We start from the raw sequence: 27,208 nt of genomic DNA on the forward strand, positions 1-27,208 counted from the left end.
CGCAATAAGGCTCACTTGTACTTTATAAGGCAGGTACATGTACATGTAGCCTTTGTTGAGTGGTAGCTAAATGTTTAAGCATTTGGCAAAAATAATGTTTAAGCATTTTGAGTGAGACATGAAGATTTTGCTAAATGTTTTAAATGTTGTATATTAAGTCAACGTATCATACTGCATCTATCAAGCTTTCATATATCGAACAGCAGTACATGTACATCAATTTGATATGCCGCCAAATAGTTTTGCCGAGCAGTTTTTTACTCTTTCAAAATGAAACACTTTTGCAGGAATCAAATTGTTCAATCCCTGCATACCGACAAAATATGGATATTAAGCCGTGCCATGTGGCAGTAGTGGCTGTTTGAATAATTGAGCTGACGAATACAACACAGAAGCGGGTGAATAGGCCTACAACTCAGAGGTCCGGCGTCTCAATTGTCCAACGTTGGATATGAGGCGCCAGACCTATAAGGCATTGGAACTATGAGGCGGAATACATAAGTTTGATGCCTCATAAATCCGACACCTCATAATGCTGAAATTGAACTTACGAGGCGTCGGACTTATGAGGCTTTGGACTTACGACACGGCCCCATTGAGTTGTACTCTTGGCCAGCTTTAATGGTTCCTTGCAGCAGTACCGGGTGTTTCTCAAGAAGGGAGGCTCTACTACACTCTCATCTGCCTCCATTGCAACACACACAACACAGCTTGCAGTTCCTGCACAGTGCCTGTTCTTTGCACAGCTTTTCCAAGTTTCAAAAGCTGGCCAGTTTTAATGGTTCCTTGCAGCAGTCTTTCTCAAGGAGGGAGGCTCTACCACACTCTCAGCAGTCCCCATGCATACTGCACCATGCACACTGCACTGGCTGCCAGACAGTGTCCTTGCAGTTCCTGCACAGTGCCTGTGCTTTGCACAGCTTTTGTCAAGTTTCAAAAGCTGGCCAGTTTTAATGGTTCCTTGCAGCAGTCTTTCTCAAGGAGGGAGGCTCTACCACACTCTCAGCAGTCCCCATGCATACTGCACCATGCACACTGCACTGGCTGCCAGACAGTGTCCTTGCAGTTCCTGCACAGTGCCTGTTCTTTGCACAGCTTTTCCAAGTATCAAATGCCGGCCAGCTTTAACGGTTCCTTGCAGCAGTCTTTCTCAAGGAGGGAGGCTCTACCACACTCTCAGCAGTCCCCAAGCACACTGCACCATGCACACTGCACTGGCTGCCAGACAGTGTCCTTGCAGTTCCTGCACAGTGCCTGTGCTTTGCACAGCTTTTGTCAAGTTTCAAAAGCTGGCCAGTTTTAATGGTTCCTTGCAGCAGTCTTTCTCAAGGAGGGAGGCTCTACCACACTCTCAGCAGTCCCCATGCATACTGCACCATGCACACTGCACTGGCTGCCAGACAGTGTCCTTGCAGTTCCTGCACAGTGCCTGTGCTTTGCACAGCTTTTGTCAAGTTTCAAAAGCTGGCCAGCTTTAATGGTTCCTTGCAGCAGTCTTTCTCAAGGAGGGAGGCTCTACCACTCTCTCAGCAGTCCCCATGCATACTGCACCATGCACACTGCACTGGCTGCCAGACAGTGTCCTTGCAGTTCCTGCACAGTGCCTGTGCTTTGCACAGCTTTTGTCAAGTTTCAAAAGCTGGCCAGCTTTAATGGTTCCTTGCAGCAGTCTTTCTCAAGGAGGGAGGCTCTACCACTCTCTCAGCAGTCCCCATGCATACTGCACCATGCACACTGCACTGGCTGCAAGACCGTTTGACCTTTAGTCATGAAATTTCTTGGGTATGTTCATGAAGAGTTGCTCTATGCATGTGCCGAGATCTTAGGGGGGGGGGCGGAATGTTTATCCCTTGTTACTTGTGATGGACTATATGGAGTCGGTACAGCACTGCAACCATGTGATGACTTTAAGATCCTGCACTGCTGGTGACACTGAATTTTACCTTGAACCCCCTGCTGACATCATTGTTACCACTCCTTTCCAATGCAGAAAGAAGTCTGTCGATGGAAGGATTGTGTTCGTTTTGAATGAAATCATCAAGGAGAACGTGCCTGACCTGTTCCCGGGTTTTCTCATTCCTGTTGTCATACATCGTTGTTTCATAGCCCTTTTTGCTCAAACCAAGCTTGGCAAAGAAATCTACGTGAGTTTTGATGTTGATGTTGTCCTTGACATAGTCAATATGCCATTCACTACAGATCGATGTCATTTCTGAAAGTGTAAAGAAAAAACAGTAACTAGAATAGTTTCGCTGCATTCTCAAATATATAACCTCTATACATTGCTCCATATCAAGTTAAGTGGGATCAGGGATCCAGACTACAAGAACATGATTGTTTTTCTTAGTTGTTCAAGCATCTAGGAGCACACAACTTTAAACAAGTCAATGTAGCAATATTTTCTACAAAATACTAACCCCCAAATCAAATCAATTTTGGAAATAACAGCCAAAAATACATACATTGTGTCTATGTTATATATTCCCTTTAAGTGAATGGAGTACTATTTGAAGAAACATTTATATTGAGCTTGTTGTCGCAAGTGATTGTTGGTGTTATTAAACAACATTAAAACTATCTGCACGAGAGTTATAAATATTTGTGCATTTGTACAATGCACAAGATGCGGTAAAAAGGTCTTGAAAATAAAATTCACATTTAACTGTGCAGTATGAGTTCCCCCACACTTGCAAAAAAATTATCAACAAAATAAGCAATAGGCCCAACATTGTGACCTTGCATTTGAGTGGTATTTACAGCTCTGCCGCTCATTTTGACATAAAAATGAAGACACTGCCATTTTGACTTCATGGATATTAGCTGTATAAAACACTCAAGTTTTCCTGCATATTCTGGTTTGCGCACCCTGATTAAGTAATAGACCCCTCTCATACGACGCCATCTTCGTAGGAAAATTCAAATGCATATTCAACACCATCAGGTAAGTGTGCACACAGTGTGCAAAATGTTCTAAACGCACAGATTTTGCTTGAAATGTCTTTGAAATACGGTGCAGCACAACCAATGTGCGTCACAAAAATGCCGATGAACGTGACAATCTGTAGGCAGTGACATCATTTGAGAAAGACCTTTCGAAATCAACACGCAAATGAGTGTGTGAACCAGAAGGAAAGACAGAGTTATCACTCTTTGGTACTCTATAGCACTTCATTTAGGACTTACCACACGGACCTTCTGCTTTCTCAAATGCACTGTAGGAAGGTGAAGTTGCTGGACTTTTCCTGTATGGTGCAGTAGGTGCCTCATGCCTTGCAGTGCCGTTTGGCCGACTCTGCAAGGACTCTGCGCTGTCTCCAATGTGATTAGTAATGTTCGTTGCAGGCACGCTCTGCTGGAACTCATTTGTTGGAATTTCACTATCTATTGTGTCGTTGCCACGCAACAGCGGCTGCTGACTTGGTGTATCCCCCCCGACACTGTAGCCGTCCCTCGCTGGGGGAGCCCTTCGCCGATGAGGAGATGATGACACTCTGCGGCTGCCAGCTGCATCGTTGTCAGCCCTTGCTTCCTGGGGGCCACACGAAGGCGAAGTCTCGTCTTCGAAAGAAACTTCGTCTGCGAAAGGAGCGTCTTCACTCGACGATGAAATGTTGTTGGCCCCTTCTGGCTGATCAGTGCCTGTGGATTGGTAGGGGCAGACATTTGATCCAATTATACAGGGTGAGTAAAACAAAAACACCAAATGTTGGGGGACCATTGTTTTAGGGAAGTTCTGTAGTAGCATTTTCAAACTGTAGGATATGAAAGCCCAATTCCTAAGCTTTCTTTTAGTACAAGAATCATTCAAATCACTCATGAACTTTTCAAGTTACAGAATTTTAAACACAACCACCGTTTTAAGGTTCTGTCCACGGATCACAAATAAAGATAGTGTTCTTTCAACAAAACTAAAAGAAATCACATAGGGATGTGTGTGAATTGTTTTCGATTTGCTGAAAGAACGCACACCTTTTTTGTGATCCGTGGACAGAACCTTAAAACGGTGGTTGTGTTTAAAATTCCGTAACTTGAAAAGTACACAAGTGATTTGAATGATTTTTCTACTAAAAGAAAGCTGGTAAACTGGGCTTTCATATCCTAGATTTTGAAAGTGCTACATGCAGAACTTCAATAAAACAAAAGTCCCAACCTTTTGGTTTCATTTTTTTTTGACTCGCCCCGTAGATCACTATTGGTAAACTAGAGCCAAGATGAAGATACATGTACCTCTTACAGGGGCCATGAATTGAAATTCTGACAAAACCAAACTTTGTGCAAGTATCCACAACTCTGATCTGTACATTGTAGGAAAATAATGGGACACTGTAGTTTTTAATTTGATATCTCCTGAGGGCAACAAACCCTTGCACGGTAGGCATTCACTGAGGACAGTTTTGGTTTTTGCCACAAAACGAAACATACATAAAAATTATAAGGAAAAAAAAGCAATAATTCTTCAATTTGCTCTTTCTTTTGGTTAGTTTAGAGAAAGTGCATGCAAAATTTTCAAAATGTAGGTTCTGACCCATTCAAGAGGATAAACATTTAAATCTTGGGGCGAAACTCCAAACTCTCAGGTTGTAAGCTCAGGTATTGGCTTGTCTCTAGTTGTGGAATACTTTGAAATGTTCACTGTTGGAAGCAAGTGAAAGTACTCCAAACCTTGGCCACACATTAACTCTTTCGCTACGGAATTTAATTTACCTTTTTCGTCCCAACTGGACGTAATTCAAAGCTGAAAATTCCGCCGAGCGTCGATGTGGGCGCCGCCATCTTTGAATGTATCTCCGTAAACAAACTGCTCACAATAACAAAAAGCGCACCCCAGCCAGACGGAGAGCCGCTGGCAGCGGCTCGGACTAGGGTCAGAGGTTATACGATATAAATTATGTAGATATGGCCCACGTCATGGGGACATCCTGTTTATTCATAGCGACGCAAATGAGCCGCTGCCAGCGGCTCTCCGTACGACCTGTACAATTTGTATGAGCCGCCGTCAGCGGCTCGCCGTAGCGAAAGAGTTAATTTGATAAAAGGAGCCACACTAATAACCAAGGGTTCTCTACTTAAGGTATATGAAGCTGCAGACAAAGTCATGGTTTGGACACTGCCTTAGTTTGAATTGAAGGACAATAAGAAAAGCATCCTCTTACTTTTTGGAGGTGTGGCTTTTGTGACAGTAGGGTTCCCAAGGTTGGGGGCAGCTTCAGGACTTCTGGTAGTTGCTCCTTCAGACGATTCTGGAGGCAAGTCGACATTCAAGACACAGGGTTGGCCAGAGCCAATGCCTGCCAGTGCAGCTCCGCAATCGGGGTTATTGTTCTGTGGCTCTTGGTGACAATCTACAGCATCAAGTATTGGATCAGGCGGCTGTGCCTGACGACCTTGTTCTATATCACAACCATTCTGTTTATTGTACTTTACTGCACCTGCAAAAAAAAAATGTCAGATTATCCAAAAATGAAAGCCATAATGATGTTGGTTCCATCGGAACATAAAACGGTTGCCGGGAATGCCATTTTTCCTGACGGAAAAATGGGTTAATACTCGAAACTGGGCCGTCGTATCGCAATATGCTCAGAACGTTCTGGTGGAATGCGCAATCTGTTGCAAAGAGATTTTGTCGTTACAACGGAATGTTCCCTGTTTCCAATGGAACGCCAGAGAATTTCAGTTTGGGGACACACCATTCTAGTAAGAAATTTCTGAGCGTTCCAACTTTTGAGACACTCCCTAAATAGAAGGGAATTGCCTGAAGTAGTGCTATGCATTTTCAAATATATTAGTATTTGATTAATCGCACTTGTGTTCAATAAAACATTTGAATATTCATAATATCAAGCTTTACATGCCTTAGCCTCAATTATAAATTGTTCAGGAATAAGGTGGGCCACATTAACAATGAGCTTTTTAAAATACGAAGAACGCCATGCTAACATCTGTATATTTATTTTGAGACGCATGTAGTTGCATGACTGTTATATGAAAGATATTATATTGAAACCAGCGAATCAGAGCTAATATTCCTCTTGGATGCTCTCAAATCATGCATGTAGGCGACTGTTAACAAACAATGTGGCACTTGAACCCCCCTTTGGACCCCCCCTTTCTCCCTAACTACAGGTGCCACAGTTACCATTATGCATCCACTAGCCTGCCACTACACTTGTCTTCTCATTGTATCCACCTTTGTCCATTTCTTTTTTTTTCAGCTAAGCAAATCTTCAGCATTCTGTGCAAACTTACAAAATGGAACATACCTTCGTGTTTTGGACATTTACGCATACGTTTACGTTTACGTTGGCAACATCTCCATACAACCACACACAAGATGATAAACTGGATGATGTTCAGAATGATAGAAGAAATGGCAGTACCTTTCCAGGCGTCTATATCATTGTTATCCACACCCCCTGTGGAATACAAATGAAAAAAATAAAAGAAACTCATGACACATCATCTCAAAGTTTCAACAGCTTCATGTATCATTCAGGTCAGTATTGTCTCTGTGAGGAAAAGGGGGCCATGCCCCCCCCCCCCAAACAAATTTTTTTTCACAGCAATGTTGCAGCAAAGGTAGAAACTGCATATAGCACCCAAAACAACTTCCACAAAGCTATACATTCGACCCACAAAAAAATGTTTTGGGCCCCAAAAATTGTGTTATGGCTCCGGCCTTGCCTTCAATAGCTGGCTGTAATGGGTTTCAAGAGCTGGCTGTTTTAGGTAGACAACAGAGTGCCAGGTACTATTTTGGGCTCTTTCCCAAAAATGCTGTAAAATACTCAGTGCCACTAGTCTAGGGGCTAGACGTTGTTATGGTTTGATATGCGATAACCTGCAGCCATGATAACCCGTTTCCACAAGAGGGCGCTATCACAACCAATATCACTCACGGACTTGTCATAACATCATATGGGGAAAATGCCGAAATCTCCCCCCCCCCCCCCCCCAAATGGAGAAAACTAGTGCACATGCGTGACTTCTGCAGGCAATTACGGTCCGTTTTCAGTCCCACACATACTACACATAACAAAAGAAGTTGCACAAAGGCCTTGCTGCATCTTTTATTGCGCTGGAAGAAATTTGAGAGTTTGCTTGGGACTAATATAATTTTTTTTTAAATTCCGCGCTGCATGTAATAGGCTAAACAGGTGAGAGCGCATTACACAACCAATACAAGTTTCCCTAGACGTTGTTCTGACAAGTCCGTATGTGGGAGATATTGGTTGGTCGTGATAGTGCCCTCACATGGCAACGGGTTATCGCGGCCGCAGGTTATCGCATTGCAAACCGTGCATAACAACGCCTATCCCCTAGACTAAGCGCCACAAGCACATGGGCTCAAGCTCGTTGAAACTGCACCCCCTTCCACAAAAAAAAGAAAGAGTTGCTGTTGAAACCCCTCAGCCGAAGTTTGTCGAAAAGGGCAAACTGACATTCTAAACTCAAATATCATGTCTACCTGAAATTATTATGCAGAAACCATTAACTCACCTCAGTGACCTTGACCTTTGACCCCCAAACCATTCCCAACTTGCCTGTACCCAAGGGTAACCCCCTACCAATGTTAGACACCAAAATCTCATTTCTAACTCAAGTTATCATCCGGAAACCATTTACCTTTAACTCACCACGGTGACCTTGACCTTTGACCTTTTGACCTCAAAACCAAATCAACTTGCCTACTCCCAAGGGCAACCCCCTACCGAAGTTACAATCCCAAACAACATGTCTAACTTAAGTTATCATCCGGAAACTAAGCTGCCCGGACGGACAGACGGCCGTTCCAGCCAGACGGAATTGTGGGGTGATAGCATTGTGTTCCCATTATCCCTTTTTCTAAAGATTCCCTTCTGGGGTGATGTTTTTCTATTGTGAAAAAAGTGGGGTGATGTGTCCTGAAAGGAACATCACCCCACAAGGGTGGTATGGTCAGAACGCCCTGACAGACATACGGACGGACGCCGTAGGCGATGACAATACCCCTCGAGCCTCTCGGCTGAGGGGTAAAAAAAGGTATAGGAAAAGGAAAGGAATATTCTGGAATATATACTTGGCAGGGGGCCGACGGTTGATGTACCCCCTTGAGGAGCGGTGCTAATGTCACTGTCAGGTAGTGGTACGTAGGATGTACCCGGCCCCTCTGCTCCATCCACTGTACTGGTGATTGATGGATCCAATGTCGGGCAATCTGGGCAGGATGGGCAAGTTGGTTGAGTGGTGACATCAGAGGGCGGGCTGTGAGATGAGGATTCTACTAAAGATAAAATTGATTTAGAAAAAAAACATGCTGCAGAGATGGGGCTTCAATCTCAATAAGCTTTTAAGCAAAAAGACACACTATTATTGGAATAAGTAGTCTGAATTAAAGTAGTCAAAATAACTTGCAATTAGTGCTGTCCTAGATATACCGAATACTCGAATATTTGATCATCCGCTGAACGTTCAAATATCTTTTTGCTGGTGTAAATATTCGAAAACAAAAAAAAAACTATGCACATACACACACAACTGTTGTGTTTTGTTATCATAAAGTTGCAGCGCATTATTGAGAGGTGCTACTTTTTGTCGACGGTAACTTTTTTGATGACGGCGGTTCAGCGTTCACATCCTTTTAGGAGGTTAAAGCCCTTTACAGCTATAAAAAGCTTACTGGAAAACACTCATGTGCCGCATATCTTAACCGCCGCAAATGTTGACTGGCGCGCTCTTTGGGCAACTTTTTACTGGCCCAGCACGCAGTTGCAGCTGGTACTTTGGAATATCCCAATAAAAAAAATATATTTACAAAACTTGTTTCTCTTCTTCACATATTTTTTAGTCTAACCTGTTGGAGCTGAATTCCGAATACAAGTACGGTCTCTTATTGCACTGGGTGGATTCTCTGGGTCTTCCTGTGAAGAGAATAATAAAGCAATGCATTCGGGTTTTATAACAAAATATGTGTATCAACAAACACTGTGCAAAAATATAAGAAATAAATTGCATAAATCAAAAGTTGGGCCTCATGTTTCTGCTGCAGCTATAGGTTCATCCTGGGTGAAAAGATTTTTGTTGTCACTTACCATTTCGTCCGGCCCACACTCAGTCCACGGGTTACATTCATTGCAGAAGTTGCTGCCTTCTATGAATCCAGTTGTGCATTTATCACAGCTGAAAAAGGAGTGGCGAAGTGTCTTTCATTTCGAATGAGGAAACTTAAAAAACTGCAAAAAATCTCAGGTAAAACTAATCCCCTTGTTTTTAAACAGCTCGGTGCTTGAGCATGTTGAGTGGTAAGACGTATGAACAAGAAAGGCGGAGGTCATGGGTGCGAGTCCTGAGTGATTTTTTTCTCAATTTTACTGGGGCATGTGGGGGTGGCGAATCGACCATTTTGGCAATTTTGAGATTTTGTTATTTTTGGGGTTTATAAAGGTTGCTCCTTCAAGTACCGGTATTTATGCTAAAATTCTTAATTCTTGTCTGGATTTTGAGATTCAGAGCCCCCCTGTGGTGAATCAGTCACAATAACAAATCCATAATCTGACAGAGTGACGAAGACGGAATTGCGCTGGTAACCAGCTAATGTAAGGTATGCATCAAGGTACCAACGAATGTTATTCGTCAGTTTGTCGGATCGCGCGCGCGCGTGCGATCAGGCAAATTGACGAATAGCATACAAACAGTGTGAAGAACAACCAGCTATTAGAGATTTTTGTAATTTGACAAACTGATGAAGACATGTACGTTTACGATCAAATAAAATCATATCGCACAACTTCTCTGATTAAATAAGTGACCTGATGGATACTACCTCTTTTATTTTGAATATACACCAAAAGGGTTATTACCGAAACACAAAGGGTAAAATACAATGCCCAGAAAAATGTCCAACCTCATAAGCAAATTACTTGAAACAGGCTTTCCGCTTATTCGTCGGTATGTCAGCTCTGCGACAAAATGATGCAAAAGACCGTTCGTTCCATTAAGCCCTTCCCACTGTGCACATGGGCAACAATTAACATGTGTGCCTCTCCCACTGCCAAACGCACATTTGAGCCATGCGAATCATTTATGCAATCACGTCGAACATTGATTTGTCAAAACGTCATATGGCAGGGCTATGTGGATGGATCTTTGGAAAACTACAAGTGCCCGGTACATGTAGTTGTACGGTATGTGACTGAGCAATTACTCACATCTTGTCCTCGTCCACCTCCCCGACACATTCTGGTTGTGCTATCCTGAGGTGCCTTCCTTGAAAACACGGGTTGACCAATCTGTTATCCAAACATACGTAAGGAAACTGAACCACACCTGCTGTTTGTTCACACTATAAAGAAAAGAACAAGTCCCAGAATTAAACAAATTGACAAGGCTACGGTATGTTACAAATAAACCCAACACAAACTTCAAAAATGCAACACCATGCAGTCGCCAAATCGCACATGAGACATCAAACTCAATGTAATTTAACAGGCCTCGACATTAAGAAAAAGGGGGGCGGGCCACTTTGACCGTATTATCAAAATTTCAAAGGGCACCCAGGCCAAGTGAAGGGGCACCGAGGCCAACTTAGTAATCCATAGGTTTTGCATAGTGCAAAGGCCTACATTTAATATAGTGGGCCATAGATTTGTACCCCCATGCGGGAAGCACGTGTAGGTGCTGATTGCACTGCATTATGTATGCATATTACGATACATGTGCTATGCGGCATGCATGCGCATAGTGTCTAATGCGAAGGTGAACTTCAGCTGGTGAGCGCGATTGGGGAAAAACAACAGAGGTTTTATCCGAATTTAGCGATTGTAAAAATTTTTTTACCTTTTGGTTAGGTTTTGGTTTCTGTACATGTTTATTAATAATTGATACGTATCAGTACATGTGTCGTGAATAAAAAGGTCATGCTGGCCAGCAAGTTGGCCGCGAACTGTGCATATGTTGAAGGGGCATTTGCGGCCAACTCGGCAGAACATGCGGCCAATGGCCGCAGTGGCCGTGGTTAATGTCGAGGCCTTAAATATATTTTAAGAAACAAATAAAACTGGTAATTACTGACTGGATTGACTTTTAAATACTTAAATCAAAAAAAGTATCATGGCTCAGGCTGACTTTGCATTCCTGCAGTGTCTTTGCCTCTTAAATTGACCATCACCCTGCCAGGGTGCCAATATCATGCCCAGTCAGGGTTTTTTATTTACTTAAAAAAAAAAAGTACATGTATGTGACTGTAGGGAGGTAGGTTTGTGGGTATATCATAGACAAATCCCTTTTGTGAGGAAATGTTGTTTTTGAAGAGAGCCGGAGATGAGAATAAGGTCTCGACATTTTGAACAGTCTTTGAAACAGCTTGTGGTTTTGGCTGTTTTTCTACAGTTCTAGTAACCCTTCACCCTCTATCATTCTCAACCAATCAGAGATCATGTTACAGAAACACCAATCAGCGACATGGTTGTTTAGCAATGTCGCCATCTTCATTTTCTAGTCATGTGTTTTGTCATCGTCGTTGTGTTTTACCCCATAGTTCCTACATAAATCAAATCTTGCGCATCTTTAACAAAGTATCGGTATCACAATCAGCTGTCTTGAGACGAGTCAGAAAACATAAGAATGACATTTCGTCAGCTTAATGGGACTGAGTTCGAAACATAAAAATGGGTTTTCATTCTCTTGTACCGGTACTTGCAGGAATGAGGTCATAAAAGTAACTCCAAGTTCTGAGATGCTCACTGCTACCTAAGATTATTGGGAGGTTCTGTTCATGATTAACCTACCTCACGCAGTGATAACACAGTCACTACCATGGCCATGGTAACGGTGTAGAATAGTAGAGTCATCGTCTTTGTCATCTTGGGCTCATCCACGATGTTAAATCTGAGGTTGAGGAATTTTGTGTAGAGAGTTACTGTTGTATCAGCACCCCAAAAAACATATCCATACAACAAAAATGAGTCACAATCTCTTACTTACATGTAGGTTGATTTGGATCGCCCCATATTCGCTGGCAGCCACCACATAATGAACTGGATGTTCCCAGTTAATTATGCAGCTGGTGTAAGTCACTGGGCCCTTGAATATTGTTTTAATTCCAGGGCCCTTGCACCACAAGTCAGTCAACATTTCCAGAGAGCACAGGAATGGCAATCTGGAGGTTGAAGGTTCAAACCCTGTTCCAGTCAATTTCTTTGTTCAACTTTTAAAAAAACTTTCTATTCGTGCAAATTCTCTGCACCTGCTTCAGTTTATAAGCTGAAATCTCATCCGCATTTTTGGCTGCTTTTATACACATGTGTGACCTTACTCCAGACTATTTGAAATTCACGTTATTTGTCATTCCCTAAAATAGGGAAATATTGCCTCTGTAGTTTAAGTTTTTGTACGATGTGCCAGCGGTTAAAATCCCCCCCCACAGAAGTGTGGTTGGGGTCTACGAACGAATACTTACCTGTAGAGCAACACTACTTATGCATATTCCCCCTACCGGCAGGTATTTTCGCTAAGAGTTGTATACAATAGCGCCCTCTGGCGCCCTACCCATAACACCCCGCGGCATGCGTGCCTCGTGAGCGTCCTCTTTTCTCGAGCGCTAAGTCGGAATACAACAAAGTACCCAAGGCATCGAGAAGAGTGGGGTAGGGGGGAGGGATGCTCTACAGGTAAGTATTCGTTCGTAGACCCCAACCACACTTCTGTGGGGGGGGAGTCTACTTCACTCTACTTACCTGTAGAGCAACACTACTTATGCATAGACTAGCACCGTCAAGGAGGTGGGTCATGCGAGATGCTATTGTGCTTTCACAGGGGCACGTAACAATACGCGTAAACCCTGGATGGGCCCGTCGTTCCACATGTGGGTGGACAAGGCAGCCCAAAAAGGTCGGCATGATAAAGACATTAGTCATAATGGTAGCCTCAACATGCCAACAGAGATGTGATCCCCGATTTTGGGAATCACACGTAATGAATTACAGCCCACCGATACCTACACATAAGAGTTCGGTGGGGCACACAAAATAAAAATTATCATGAAAGGCAAAACATCATGACATGGTACATATAGACACTATAATATGCACATGTACATGTACAGAGCTCAATAAAGAATCAAAGTTAGGAGACACCAATGCTGGGGAGGTCCCCAGTCTGAAAATGTCTTGAGAACATGGTGGGGCTCAGTCAGTCGCCCTCAACACTGTTCTCCCATGCTCTGCCTTTTATTTTGTGCATGCGGACCAATCACACGGATTCTGCCGTTGATACGTCCGTGGTTTCATGGATGACCGTAGCCAACCTTCAGGCAATCTTGTCATGAGAGCCTGCAGGTATGGTGGGGTCACCATGATAACTACATGTCATGAAAGGCCTGCCTGTATGGCAGGGTCGTCATGACAAAAAACATGTCACGAGAAGCCTGCTTGTATGGCAGGGTTGTCATGACATATTCGTGTCGCGAGAAGCCTGTTGGTATGGCAGGGTTGTCGTGACAAATACATTTGTAACTGCAAGTGACCGATTCAAAGCGTCCCAGTGCAGCTAATGTACGACGTTAAAGTCATGATTGGCACCAAACATTCTGCGTCTGGACAAGAATGATTTGATGCCCGAAAACAAAGACGTCCGGAGACCCAGAGGGCTCTGACAGTCCTTAGTATAAATCCCTCCTTAGGGAGCAGACATCAAGTCATGATCAGCACAAAAAGTCGCTGTCTGAAACGGACAAGAATCATTTGATGCCCAGAACAAAGACATCCGGAGGCAAAGAGGACTCCGACCGTCTTAGCTCAAAAAACCTTCCTTAGGGATCAGACGCCAAAGTCATGAGTGGCACCAACATTTTCCATCTGGAGTGGACAATGATTTGATGCCTAGAACAAAGATGTCCGGAGGTAAAGAGGACTCCGACATTCTTGGTTAAAAAACAAAAATCCTCCCGTAGGAATCGGATGGGCACACTCGGTTCCCATCAGATGTGGTCCGTCTCAATTATACAGAAAACAGTTCTTTACTACATGTATACCACGAAGTAACAACTGCTTACAAAAAAGAAGAAGAAAAAAAAGGCAACCGTAGAAAACCAATGAAACAGATGTGAAATTGTTCACTGGTTCACAGAACTCTAAAGATCCCTATAACACCTTTGGATAAGGTGTTGAAGAGGTCCTGCAATTCAGGGGTGTTAAAACATCCCCCTAAGTTAACTGACACGGACGTTCAACTGACTAACATTAAGTAATCTACTGTCATGTTAGAAGTCCCTCAAGTACAGGCTGTAAAAGCCATAGCTTGTTTGAGAAAGGTCTGATGTGAACAGGAGAGCTTTACAGCATCTAGTACATCAGGAGAAATTCCTGCGGAGCTGGGTGAAGGAAACCCAAGCTGTGCTGGAACCGAATATTGTTCTGCTCGGAAGAACATTTGTACCTCCCACTGGTGCACCAAGGGAATGGTTATAACCCTGGAAACCAATCAATGGGGTCAACATGGAGTTAAGAAGAGGACTTTGTCATCCTTCTGCTCCAGTTGATTAAGTACCCGAGGGATAAAAGAAAGACGACAGGAAGGTGTATATAAGTAGCCTGTCCGTCTTCATCACCATCGTATTCGCGTGCCATGTATAAGGGTCAGGAACCCTCAGGCATTAGCCTGGAAATCTGTAACTAGTTCATGAAACAAGTCAGATTGACATGTGGTTAGTTGTCCTTGCTTGGGAGGAGGACCGTCGAAAGCAAGAAGCTAGGAGGGAAAAACCCCAATGGGGTATTTCTCAAGTGAGTGTACACAGGTGTGCAGGCTACAACTGTAAACTACAACATCGAATATAGAAGTAACATCGCAGTTTCTCCGAGACTGCCAGCATCTCAAGTATGTTAATGGAACTTGAATGATGCTCACACAGGGCCTCACCAATCCGCCACTAGATGCGTGTGGTGGGCAGTTAACTGGCAGGGTAACATGTTCGCCATGACAGTTAATGAGATAGGCTGCAATCTGTTAGAGGCCCACCCTTGTGAGGTTGGCAACGCCGAACCACAGGAGGTACTGCACAAGTCAGGTCATGGCCTGCACTGAATGCAGTGAGGACTGGGCCGATACAAGCAAATAGGTGAATGCCACCAATTTTTGTTTCCACGGCGCAGTCATATCGCCTTTACTATCTGAGCAGAGGCCAGGAGTGAGGCGGAAAAAAGGCTGGATGGAGCCACCATGAAGTTGCAGCGAGAATCTTGGTTTGAAAACCGTGAAATTCTCAGTGCTCTGGCCTGAAAATGAGATGCAGTTGTATACATGTACCCTTCCGGCCAGGGCTCATTCCCCATGCTGATGTGTTAGACAGTCGACTAAATCTCATCAACATCTTTCCAAGGGAAATACAAGACGGGCCCAACACTGTGCTGGCCCGATGGTATTGATGTCAGCCTCAAAGTCTCTCTGACGAGCTCCTACGAGACAGATGGGTAGAGGTCGTCATGAGTCAGGTAGGTCATTTATGGAAATCATCAAAACAACTGAAGCCGAACCGAAATCGTTGTTACATTATCCTATGTGGCATGGCGTACAGAAAATGTTGCTAGCACGGCCCACACAAAATCATCTGGGCAAACTTCAAGAGGTATGCAGTTGAGAAAACAAACAACTGTTTGTTCTTCACCTGCGCTGGCCCACATGTAGTCGACATCGACCAATATGGATGTAGACATCGATATCCACCGCAAAGGAAAATATCTTTGTCCGTTAAAAACTTAAAAGGTGGGACTCGAATCTTTGGCGGGCGCCCTTTGACGGGAGAAACAGTTCATCAATCATGTTACCCCGGCGGGCCAAGATTGCTAGGGTCTGCACTCGTGTAAAATTATAGAGTACTGAGTGCAGACTGTGAAATTGATAAAGAAAATAGCAGTCAACACGTCCGCTAAGACTGTCGAGTCAAGATAAAAACATTAAACCTATGGTACTTCATGAGGGTAAAGAGGGAGGCTGAACGCGTATCGCCGAGCCCACTTTATTATTCTACATGTACTGCAAAGTGTATTCAAGCTTCTGCGAGTATTATTTACGAAGAGCCGCTTGAATAATGGGGTCCCTCTACTGCTGGCAGCTTGTGCTTAGCTGCATTGAAGAGGGAAGATGTGACAAAAAAATACCGAATTTCGCTAACGGAAAACGGTAATGATCACATTATTGCTTGAAGAGCAGCAGGCAGTTTGAACACAGGCACAATCTATCGAATGTGGTCCACAACATGCCTGCAAGAGTCGAATAGACCCCGTAAACGAGAACCGTAAATATATCTGGAGGGATGCGTTGCACACGGCCACGGTCAGTCGTTGAACAACTCCCTCGGAGACAATGGACAGTGTACATTGTGCATACACAAGTAATGCACACATGTACAATGTGCATGAAAAATGTAGCGATCTCAGTACAGCAAGAAACACCGCCGCACGGGTAAGCACTGCGCGGCGTGTCCCATTGTCCTTGAGTCACCCAACCGTGATTAATGTAGAGTGCTACAGAGTTCACGGCTCACAACTGAACTAAGACGGACGTTTCATTAACGTGCCCGCCTGACAATACATGTACGTGTATAAAACGTATATGACCGATAATAAAGCCGAGAACATAGCAAGGCTTGTAATGAGTGGGCCGAAAAACCGAGTCCTCATCACGGTAGCGTATGCCGCGGTGGGACCGGTTCAATAAACTCGCCCGGATTAGAAAAAAAATAAATAAATAAATAAATAAATAAATAAATAATCCGTTCCTGCCTGAGAAATGGACACCACTTTGTCCGTTGTCGATGTGTTTCACATTTGATCCAACGGAGGTGTGGGGAACACCTTGTCATTGGAGGGTAATTTAAGTACCCGTGTAATGTCCTCTGCAGCAAACGGAATTTCGTTTCCGCGATTGACAGCCATTGTAACTGGTCTGATTCTCCGTCATCATCGGATGAATCAGCCGAATGCGAAGGCCAAAATGACCCCGATGACTGAGAGCCGTCTGGAGGGGCTAGTTGTACAGAACCACGCGGTGGTGGCTGGGCAACACCCTCGGAGATAATAGACATACATCGTACATAATATTATGCAGATGGTGAAGACTAAACACAAGCGGGGATCCTGACGCACGGCTAACTGTGTGCGGTAGGTCCCGTTGTCACGGCTGGCGAATGAGAAGTCCCGTTCGCCGTAGGCCGGGCTTCCGGTATAGCGCGCAACCATGTGTGGTATACATGAACATGTACATGTACGGACATGTGTTTTTTCATTTTTGTACATGTACATGTACCCCGTTGTGCTCACGGCCGATGCATGCGAGACACTCGCTGCAGGCCGGGCCTCCGGTGTACGGTCAACCATATGTGGTATATCCCGTTGTGCCTGGGCCACCCAACCGTGGCCAACGAACGACGACTGTGAAGCCCTCACCGCAGGCAGGGACACCGCAGGCAGGGACGCCGCAGCACGACTAATTGTGTGCGGTATGTCCCTCTGTTCCCGGGCCACACAAGCGTGACCGTTGACTGAATACTGCGATGTGGGCCCAACAACCGATGGTTGTGGGCCGTAGTCCACCGCTGCAGGGGGCCCCCCAATAGGGCCCGCCCGGCGGCCTGCCGACATAGCCGACATAGCCGATAGCGTATCGGAAATCGACTGAAAAGCCTGCAGAAAATCTGCTTTAGAAACCGCGTCCTCCCCCCGGGAGCGTTTGCCCCGGCGGGACCGGTCAGAGGAGTCGTCAAACCCCGAAGAAGAACGGCGCGATCGACGTGCAGCCTTCTTCTTCTTCTCAGAAGAACGACCCGAGGTGTGTCCGGGGAAAAATCGGAAAACACCTGGGACACCGGGACCCCCGAACAACGGAAAAATTCCGATGATGAGAGTAGTCCCTCTGAGCGAGATGGCACGGGGGCCGTCGGCCCGGGATCCCCCGGGGCGACCGGCTCCGTATCGCTCACAATGCACCCGGCCGACAGCGCCTCAGGCCCCGTGGGCTGAGCGAGCACTGAACGGACCGGTAGCCCATGCAATAGCCCATCCCGACAACCAGTGGTGTTCGGCACTGTGTCGGGAGGGCACGGGTGACTAGAGCCCACCGAAGTGTGACGGCTAGTCCCCTCGGGCTGCCCCGTGATCGGGGAGGGCTAGGTGCCAAAGCGGCGCTCGTTGCCGAGCCACGCTTGCCCTGACGGCCCTTCTTAGGCTTTGCTCCGGCACAGGAGATATGTTTTAGGGGAACCTTGCCGGAGTGTGCCTTTAGTTTGGGTGTTCCGCCCGAGTCGACCGGAGAAGGCGACCGAGGTCCCCTTAACTGATCGGCGGAACTGCCAACTCCCCCAGCCGACTGTGGCTGAGGGTGCCGGACGAGAGACTGCTGCCGCGGTAACGTCGGAGCGTTAACGGCAGAGTCCCCCGAGAACTCGGTCCGTCCCGTGGGAGAGCTATCCCTAACGGTTAATGACAGATCGGCCCTCCCCAAACGCTGCAAAATAATCAAATAAATACAACCAAGAAGATGATGAAAACTCTACAAACTGTTGTTTTATTAACTCTATTATTAAATACTTCTCTTAAACGCAAAAAAGGGTAGTAAATGACGAGGCAAACAGCGAGCTATTTCACGCACGTCCTACCCGACCTGCCGCTAAGAGAAAAGAGGACGCTCACGAGGCACGCATGCCGCGGGGTGTTATGGGTAGGGCGCCAGAGGGCGCTATTGTATACAACTCTTAGCGAAAATACCTGCCGGTAGGGGGAATATGCATAAGTAGTGTTGCTCTACAGGTAAGTAGAGTGAAGTAGACTCTCTGATTTGCCTTCCTCTTTTTAACCCTACCTCCCTAGGCCTTTTTGCTAGGAAGTAGCCTCAATCCTGCAAAATCCTCCAATTGGCCTCATGGAAAAATAGCATATAGCCTCAATCCTGCAAATTCCTCCGCTATTTCTTGAATATGGTCCATGGATGGATGGGTGACCACTGCCTGAATCCTGCAAAATCCTCCGGCTATGACTGTCAATAGGCTGAGGCAGAGGCAGTGACATCCTGGAGCAGCGCGGAGGATGTCAAGTATAATCAAGGACTAAATTTATGCACGGCTGAGCATAAACAACACAAGGTTGGGCCCAAGACCTTGACACAGTGCGTACTCCGAAATCAGCAACGCACTTTTGCCATGTAACCTCAATCCTGCAAATTCCTTCAATTTCCAAAAAGGATTTTGGAGGATTCAGGGCGGTTAGGTTAATGAAGGCATATGGTCACTCTCACTCAAGGTATTTACAACGTAAACCACTAGTACTCACAAGGGAACAGTGGGTAGTGTAACTTCAACTTCTTGCTGAATTATCAACAGGTAAATTTCACCCAGGATATTGATATGCTGTATTTGCTGGAATTCCTCGACAAATCTGCAATAAAAAGTACAATTTTCAGTTGAAGGCTTGGCATGTTACATACATGTATATGAATGTTATTTATTTTGTTTATACGTAAAGAGTTCCTATTAAAAGCTTAAATATTGGAATACTTCTACATATCGTCATGTATTTGACCTAATTAAAGTAGGCCTACGGTGTGCGAGTTGTCTCAACGGTCGAGTTGTCTCCACCGTCAAGTTGCCTCAATGGTCGAGTTGTCTCAACGTTATGTTAAACCTGAAAAATACATTCTGAATGAATTTCATCGTACATGACAAAAATACTCAATGGTTCTGGTGATAAGTCACGATTTACTGATTGAATTTACCGGTCGAGCTGTCCCGAGTCAAGTTGTCTCAACGGTCGAGTTCTGACATTCGATGAAAACAATTGGAATTTGATTTATGGCACTCGCGATATACCCCTAGAACTATGGGTATTACACATAATGTGTAATACCCATAGTTCTAGGAGTACTCGCAATAGAGGTATGATCTGATCCTAGGACTCTACTATCGCCCGGCAGTGTCCAAATGTTAAAAAAGGTGATTCGTGGAGTCCTAGTTTATACTGGGACTTCCACTCACCGACATCGACTATGCACATGAGTGGGTGTCGGTCAACTCGGTCCGTAACCAACTCGGTCCGAGTCAACTTGGTCCGTAAGACCGTAACCAACTCCGTCTGTAACCAACTCGGTCCGTTACCAACTTGGTACGTAGCCAACTCGGTCCGTAACCAACTTGGGCAGTAACTGACTCGATCCATATAGGAAAATGTACACAAAAAAGTTTGTTTATTTTCTAGTAAGTTGTAGCAAAACAATCTCGAGCGCGTGTTTTTTTAAATTCCTTACTTCAAACTGATCTTTGTAAGCACTTTTGTTTCTGTTAGGTGGATTTCTAGGCTATGTTACTGGTAGGCCTATAACCGGCTCGGGCCAGGGATATACATGTAGCTTATGGGGTTTCAAACTGAATTTTGAAATAAAAGTTTCACTCACGACCTACATGACCTATGTGTGCCGAGGCTAGGCAGGCTGCCGGCACGGCCCATCGGTCACCCAGCGGCCCGGTACCTGTACCCGGTACCACGGGAAGGCCATGCCGGCAAACCAGTCTCATACAGTCACTCCGTATTTACGTAGGCTACTCCGGTCACTAAGTGGGAAAAAAATGCAACTCGCGTCAATCGATGATTGATCGTGACCTTCAATAATCTTGTACGTTTGGGGTACGTTTATTGCTGGAAATCTTTCAAACGTTTGACGGAATCCCATTAGAAATAATCTTAGACTTAGTTCATGGAATCCTTTATGATGTCTTAAGTACATAAATATTTGTTAAATTCTTTCTTGTTACTTTTTGTTAAATTGCTTTATTTTAAATAAGAAAGAGGGTCGAGAATGTTGCCGCTTTTTTCAGTGCTGTCGATCGATCAGCAGAATTTATAGCGTGGCGCCCGGCGCGGCCCGCAGGCCTGCCTGCTAGCTGCGCTGTACCCCCAGCACCGGCCGGTCAACTTGACCGCGTCTGCCGGCCCAGCTAGGACCAGGGGCCAGCCGGTCAACGCGTGAGGGTCCCAAGTTCCCATGGATCTTCATTAGTTAATGGTCATATCCACGGTCACGGTGCCGGTGACATCGTTTGCGCCGCGCATGGCCACAGAGCCGGCCATGGTTTGTGATTCAGAATGTGTTTTAGTGGAGCGTTCCATTTTTACATAAATTATTATTTACCGGTTGAGAGGCCCTAGTACTAAATCAAATCCCAAATCCGTGAAGCTTAATACTGGCCGAGAAATCGGCGTAAGAAACAGACAAACGATAAAGAAAATGCAATGATTTTGCGTACATTTTCATATAATTATAAGGACCAAGCCGATTAGGGACCGAGTTGGTTACGGACCGAGCCAGTTACGGACCGAGTTGGTAATGGACCGAGTTGGTTACGGACCAGGATGGTTACGGACCGAGTTGGTCACGGACCAAGTTGACCTGAAACAGCACCCATCACCCCTTGCTACACTAGTCACATCACCGGATAGGATACGGATAGGATAGGATAGGATACAGGCAATTGTGAAGTGAAGGGCCCCTGTTTTGTTTTGATCAAATTAGAGTCATAAACGTTTTTCATTCCTCAAAAATCACCTTTACAATCCAAAGCAGACTTTTCTCAATTCTAATGACACCCATTTTGCAATTTTGAATAGATTCTTGGGGTAGAAATCACGGTTTTCCTGTGCGGTTTGTGCCTTGCGATTCAGCGCGCCGTGCGTGCTCACTGTACATCGCGCAGTGATCGCCATCTTTATTTTCAGGTCGCATGTTGTCGCCGCGCTGTCATTGTTATTTTACCCCAAAATTTCCCCCCAAAAATCAAAACCCTGCCCTCTAATCTAGGTCCAATAATTTTAGGCAAGATAACCATAAGCGAAGTTCACTAATTTTCCTCTGTATTGCCTAACAAGCCCCCAGATAGCAATTTCATGTCATCAAAGTCAATTTGAGCAGTGAAAAAATACAAGCATTTTCTTAAAAAACACTTAAAATTTTTCAGTCCACTCTCATTCTCATAGGGTTTGTTCACAGAGTGTTGTGTGAACTTCGTATATATGGAAATCTTTCCTAATTGTAAAGTGGATTTTGTTCCCTTATAGGAACCGGGCCCTACACTACACGATCGCCCCTGGCGATCGTGTAGTGTAGGGCCCGGTTCCTAACTTAAGGAAACAAATTCCGCTTTAAAGTTATTAGACTAAACTAGTTGGCGAAAAATCATGATTTCTACCTCAAGAAACTGTTCAAAATTGCAAAACGGGTGTCATTAGAATTGAGAAGTCTGCTTTTGATTTAGACCCGTGAACCTGGCTATATACAACGCCAGGTTCACGGGTCTACTTTTGAATATAAGGCAAAATAAAAAAAAAAACATGTTTAGCGTCCTGCCGCTTTGACAAAAAGGAAGGAGGAGGCCCTTTTTTTTTTTTTTTTCTTTTCAAAATGGCCGCCCGACACATTTTTCAAGACAACGGTAGCCGGGCTATTTTTCAAGATGGTTACCAGCTTTTTTCAAAATGGCCGCCACTTGGACTCATTGACTATTTCCACAGCTTTATACACGGTATAAAAGTCTAAAAATACGATTTCTTTCGTCAGAGATCGTTAAAATTTATCAATTTTTGTCTTTAAAAAAAAAAAAAAAAAAAAAAAAAAGGAGGCGGCCTCTAAAAAGGAAGCGGGCGGGGACGCTAAACATGGTTGTTTTTTTTACTTCGCCTAAATGTGATTTTTTAAATTTTAGCCATAAAAAACATTTTGACTCCAATTTGATCAAAACAAAACCATGAAAACAGGGGCCCTACGCTACACGATCGCCGAGATACATGCCGCACACACGCGTACACACCCCTTCCTCCTAGAACTACTGTCACTCAGACTGTATAGCATAACTCTAGCTTGAGTAACTCCAGCTGACATGCTCCATATTCATTCACATGTAACGCTGGAGGAAGGCCTGTGCGTTTCCATGTGGTAGGGTAGCAAGAGACCCTAAAAAAATGGCCTCTCCCAAAAATTGTTCATTTTCACCTCTAATATCCCATCCCAGAGTTCACCCACATACCTCATACATTCAGCAGTCATTTACGAAGCCTAATGATCGACTTGAAACAAGACCTCAAAAAAAACGTGAAAAATCTTGACAATTTCGGTGGCTTGTCCGTAAAAATACGCCAGTTCCAACGGCTGTCTTCCATTTTGTTTTGCTAATTATATTAATGTATGCATGACGTATGACATCAAAAATCGGCGCGCGCGCGATGTATGTGGGTACCACACCGCTTTCAGGCGTCGCGAGTGAGTTCAATTTTCGTCTGGTGCGTTGTCGCGGAAAGCAAGACAACGAGAATGCTCTCCACGGCAACGCACCAGACGAAAATTGAACTCACTCGCGACGCCTGAAAGCGGTGTGGTACCCACATACATCGCGCGCGCGCCGATTTTTTGATGTCACACGTCATGCATACATTAATATAATTAGCAAAACAAAATGGAAGACAGCCGTTGGAACTGGCGTATTTTTACGGACAAGCCACCGAAATTGTCAAGATTTTTCACGTTTTTTTTTTGAGGTCTTGTTTCAAGTCGATCATTAGGCTTCGTAAATGACTGCTGAAACTATGAGGTATGTGGGTGAACTCTGGGGTGGGATATTAGAGGTGAAAATGAACAATTTTTGGGAGAGGCCATTTTTTTAGGGTCTCTTGCTACCACATGGAAACGCACAGGCCTTCCTCCAGCCATGGAGGAAGGAATTGCTCCAGCGTTACATGTGAATGAATATGGAGCATGTCAGCTGGAGTTACTCAAGCTAGAGTAACTCCAGCTGCTAGCCGACATGTTCCATATTCATTCACATGTAACGAATATGGAACACAGCTGGAGTTACTCAAGCTAGTCAGACTGTATGATGCTCCGCATGAGAGTCCCAAATGTCAAAAAAGGAGTTCTAGCGCCCCAGTAGCCCCATAAATGTGGCCTATTTACTGGACTGCCTCCGTAAACATAGGCCACACGTCCACATGTACAAAAATCGTGTCGACTTTGCCAAATTTTGATTTTCACATTTAGGCTTAGTTTGTAGGATTTTTTTGCTTTAGAAGCATACTCACCCACTTTATAGGCTAATCAGAAAGTGCTGTCTTTTTCAGATGTATTTCTTTCGTGAAATTTCCAGATTCATTTTTACACGTTTGCATATCAAAATTTCAACATGAAATTTCACAATAATTAGACATCTGAAAAAGGCAGCACTTTATGACTAGCCTATAAAGTGGGTGAGTATGCTTCTAAAGCAAAAAAATCCTACAAACTAAGCCTGAATGTGAAAATCAAAATTTGGCAAAGTCGACACGATTTTTGTACATGTGGATGTGTGGCCTATGTTTACGGAGGCAGTCCAGTAAATAGGCCACATTTATGGGGCTAGCGCCCCAGTACACCCCTTAATTATTGCACTCGACTCACCAACACGGCCGGTTGACTAGCCCCACTGTGACTGTATCTCTTCTGGGCTCTCGGTTTAATACAGGAGGTACGAAAATATGAGAAGGCCTAGGCCTACTATCTATACGAATACCCATCTATACAATTTGTTTTCTTCATGGCCGAGCTTGCTAGTAGTAATCACTAATAGTCTGGCGCAGGTGACTGGGCTCCGTGGATAACTCGACCAGTTAGAATATATGCAGCCACAGTGTGGGATCCATCAGCATGATCAAACCACCTCACTGGAAAAAGTAAAGAGTCCAGCAGCAAGATTCGTATCGTATTAAACAGGGACTACCAAAGAACATCTAGTCCATTCAAGTGTCACAGACATGCAGCAAAATCTTCAATGGCCAACCCTCCAACGTCGCAGAAAAGTCGGCAGGCTCACTACCGAGTACGCTTCCAGTTTCCACAAAAGTTGCTTCCCAAACTAGACGATTGTCATGATTGTGGACTTGAACAAGCTCCCTGATGAACTTCTCCATCAAACCATGGAGCTATAAACACAATGATCAAACATCATCATCCCAATTTAAGACAGCCCTTGGGCCGGGGCTTAGCTAGGAAAACATCTTTAACATCTAGGAAAACAACCTTAATAAATGTCCAGTCAACTTTCTGAGATTCAAAAATAACGAGCGATACTCAGACATGCCAGATTGTGTGTTCCTTCCTCCATGCTCGACCGAGCTCAGACTAGCTAGCTACATGTGTATAATTTGCTTGATATTCCTCCATGATCTGCCAATGCTATCCGCGTTACGTTAGCAGACTGTACTAGTACTAGTAGTTGCGCTGGCCGGCCGGCGAGCGCTTTTATATGACAGTGCAGCGTAGGTATACGTGTGGGTACTTCGTTAAATCGTGGAGGAATATTCCTCGCGTACGAGCTGACCTGTATTCGTTAAATCAATGTTTGTAGCCTTTGCTTCGGCTTCGGCTTCGCCTCCTACTTCTGAATCACTGAGAGGCAAACTAAACGAAAATATTCCAACTTTTGTCTTCATATCAACCGATTGAATGTTCCTGAGGCATAACAGGCACCAAAATGTAGCTGGAATCCCTGAAGTTGGGGCCTAAAATATCATTGAGCCAAAGACGAAGCCAAAGCCAGTCATATGATGCAACATTTGAGATTACTATACGTCATACATATTCATGATCGAGAGCCGGACGTTCACTGGTCAATTCACCATCACGTGCCAGATGTTATTCTTACTACTGTTTACCAAACGCGCGCCAGGTTAAGGTTCACCATAGTCGGGTGTCCTACGCTAGTAAAGAAAATAGTTCCGACTGGTGCACCTACAGTACGCGCCCATCACTACCGCTATTGGAAACGAGGTTGAAATAAAGCAAGCACTGGGGACGAGGTTGAAGCCAGTCGGCAGGGGGCATTCCCAGTCAACTATTGCGCAACTCAACAAAAAATACAACAATGACGCCAGTCATTGTGAAATTGCAAAGTGCAGCTATGCCAAAAAAAGAAACAACAAGGTATCCGGTACATGTAAAAAAAGTACAAATAGCCTACAAAAGGATGTTGGGGGCGAACCCCTCCTAGCCTTTCGCCAAGGCCATCGTGCTTAGAGTGGCGGAGCTACCACTTATCATAATTTATGCCGTGAACAGTACAGCGTCATCAAACTTATGAATTCTGTACATATGTACATGTGCATGTACATGTACATTACATCATACATGTACATGTAGGTCCGCGCGTGATCGTCGTGTAGAATACAGGTCAACTCGTACGCGAACCAACTCGTACGCGACCAACTCGTACGCGGGACAATTCGTACGCGAACCGACTCGTACGCGGACCAACTCGTACGCGGACCGACTCGTATGCGGACCAACTCGTACGCGGACCAACTCGTACGCGTGAGTTTAGACGATTGGTTTAGCTCACATGGACAGATGAAATTAGGTTCGGTACGGTAGGTCGGCATAATTTTACCTTTTCTGAAAGGTTGAGATTTTCAAATTAAATGTAGTTGATTTTTGAATCCGCCAGTGCTACTTACATTCACGATTTTTTAGAGAAGAATTCTGCGTTTGTTTTTTTTTTTTACAAGTTCGCTTGATTCATTGGGAAGTTGTCTTCGCGATAACCAGTATGATTGGTTCCCGCCGCACCGCGCACTGTATAAAGAATGCATGATTGAATCGCTGTAACCTGTGTATGCCGCGGTACAATGCTGGTTGGTTAGACAAGTAAAATGACAAGAAAACACCGATATTTGCGAGGTCTATTGTATAAAAAGGAGCTACTATAAAAAAAGGAATATAGCATCACGCATGCTTATACAGTTGTACGGACAGTGTCCGCCAGTTTTTTGCTTGTGTCAGATAGTTTTTTAGTCCTAATTATTATATATCCAAATAATATTTTGTAAAAAAAGAAAAAATGGGAGTTGATTTTTATTTTTTGTTAAAATCAGAATTTTATATAATTGCACTGGAAATGCGAGGTTTCTTGGGTCAAATGCGATTTTCTTGTTATTAATTATTTATGTCTCCAAATTATATTTTGTAAAATAAAACAATGGCGATACAACACTCGTCTAACTACAAAAATCAGTTACTTTATTATCATCATTCACGGGTTCACTCCCAATCACACACAACGGTCACACATTGAACTACGGACTACCCGTCACACTATTCCCAAATTCTTCCCAACCATGCCAACCCAATCCTCGAAACCACTCCTAAAACGGCCCGCGTACGAGTTGGTTCGCGT

At 44.5% G+C, this 27,208-nt stretch overlaps 1 protein-coding gene across 3 annotated transcripts; it reads right to left on the reverse strand.

The window, feature by feature from the left end:
* Positions 1–1,818: 1,818 nt before the first annotated feature.
* Positions 1,819–25,222, reverse strand: LOC119731845. Of its 3 annotated transcripts, none has more exons than XM_038205127.1 (11): positions 24,439–25,222; positions 19,296–19,400; positions 11,763–11,862; positions 10,185–10,318; positions 9,069–9,156; positions 8,831–8,897; positions 8,057–8,257; positions 6,261–6,413; positions 5,154–5,429; positions 3,184–3,639; positions 1,819–2,212 (listed from the first exon to the last, which is right to left on the reverse strand). In XM_038205127.1, the coding sequence occupies exons 3-11, from the start codon at positions 11,835–11,837 to the stop codon at positions 1,908–1,910; spliced, it is 1,755 nt and encodes a 584-aa protein (XP_038061055.1). In that variant the 5' UTR covers positions 11,838–11,862; positions 19,296–19,400; positions 24,439–25,222; the 3' UTR covers positions 1,819–1,907. The 3 variants fall into 3 exon arrangements, with proteins under 3 accessions (XP_038061055.1, XP_038061056.1, XP_038061054.1); XM_038205128.1 differs by having other exon boundaries at positions 5,154–5,423; positions 8,057–8,260; XM_038205126.1 differs by having other exon boundaries at positions 8,057–8,260.
* Positions 25,223–27,208: the final 1,986 nt, after the last annotated feature.

The sequence above is a fragment of the Patiria miniata genome, unplaced genomic scaffold (assembly GCF_015706575.1).
Source record: "Patiria miniata isolate m_02_andy unplaced genomic scaffold, ASM1570657v1 HiC_scaffold_24, whole genome shotgun sequence".
NCBI lineage: Eukaryota > Metazoa > Echinodermata > Asteroidea > Valvatida > Asterinidae > Patiria > Patiria miniata.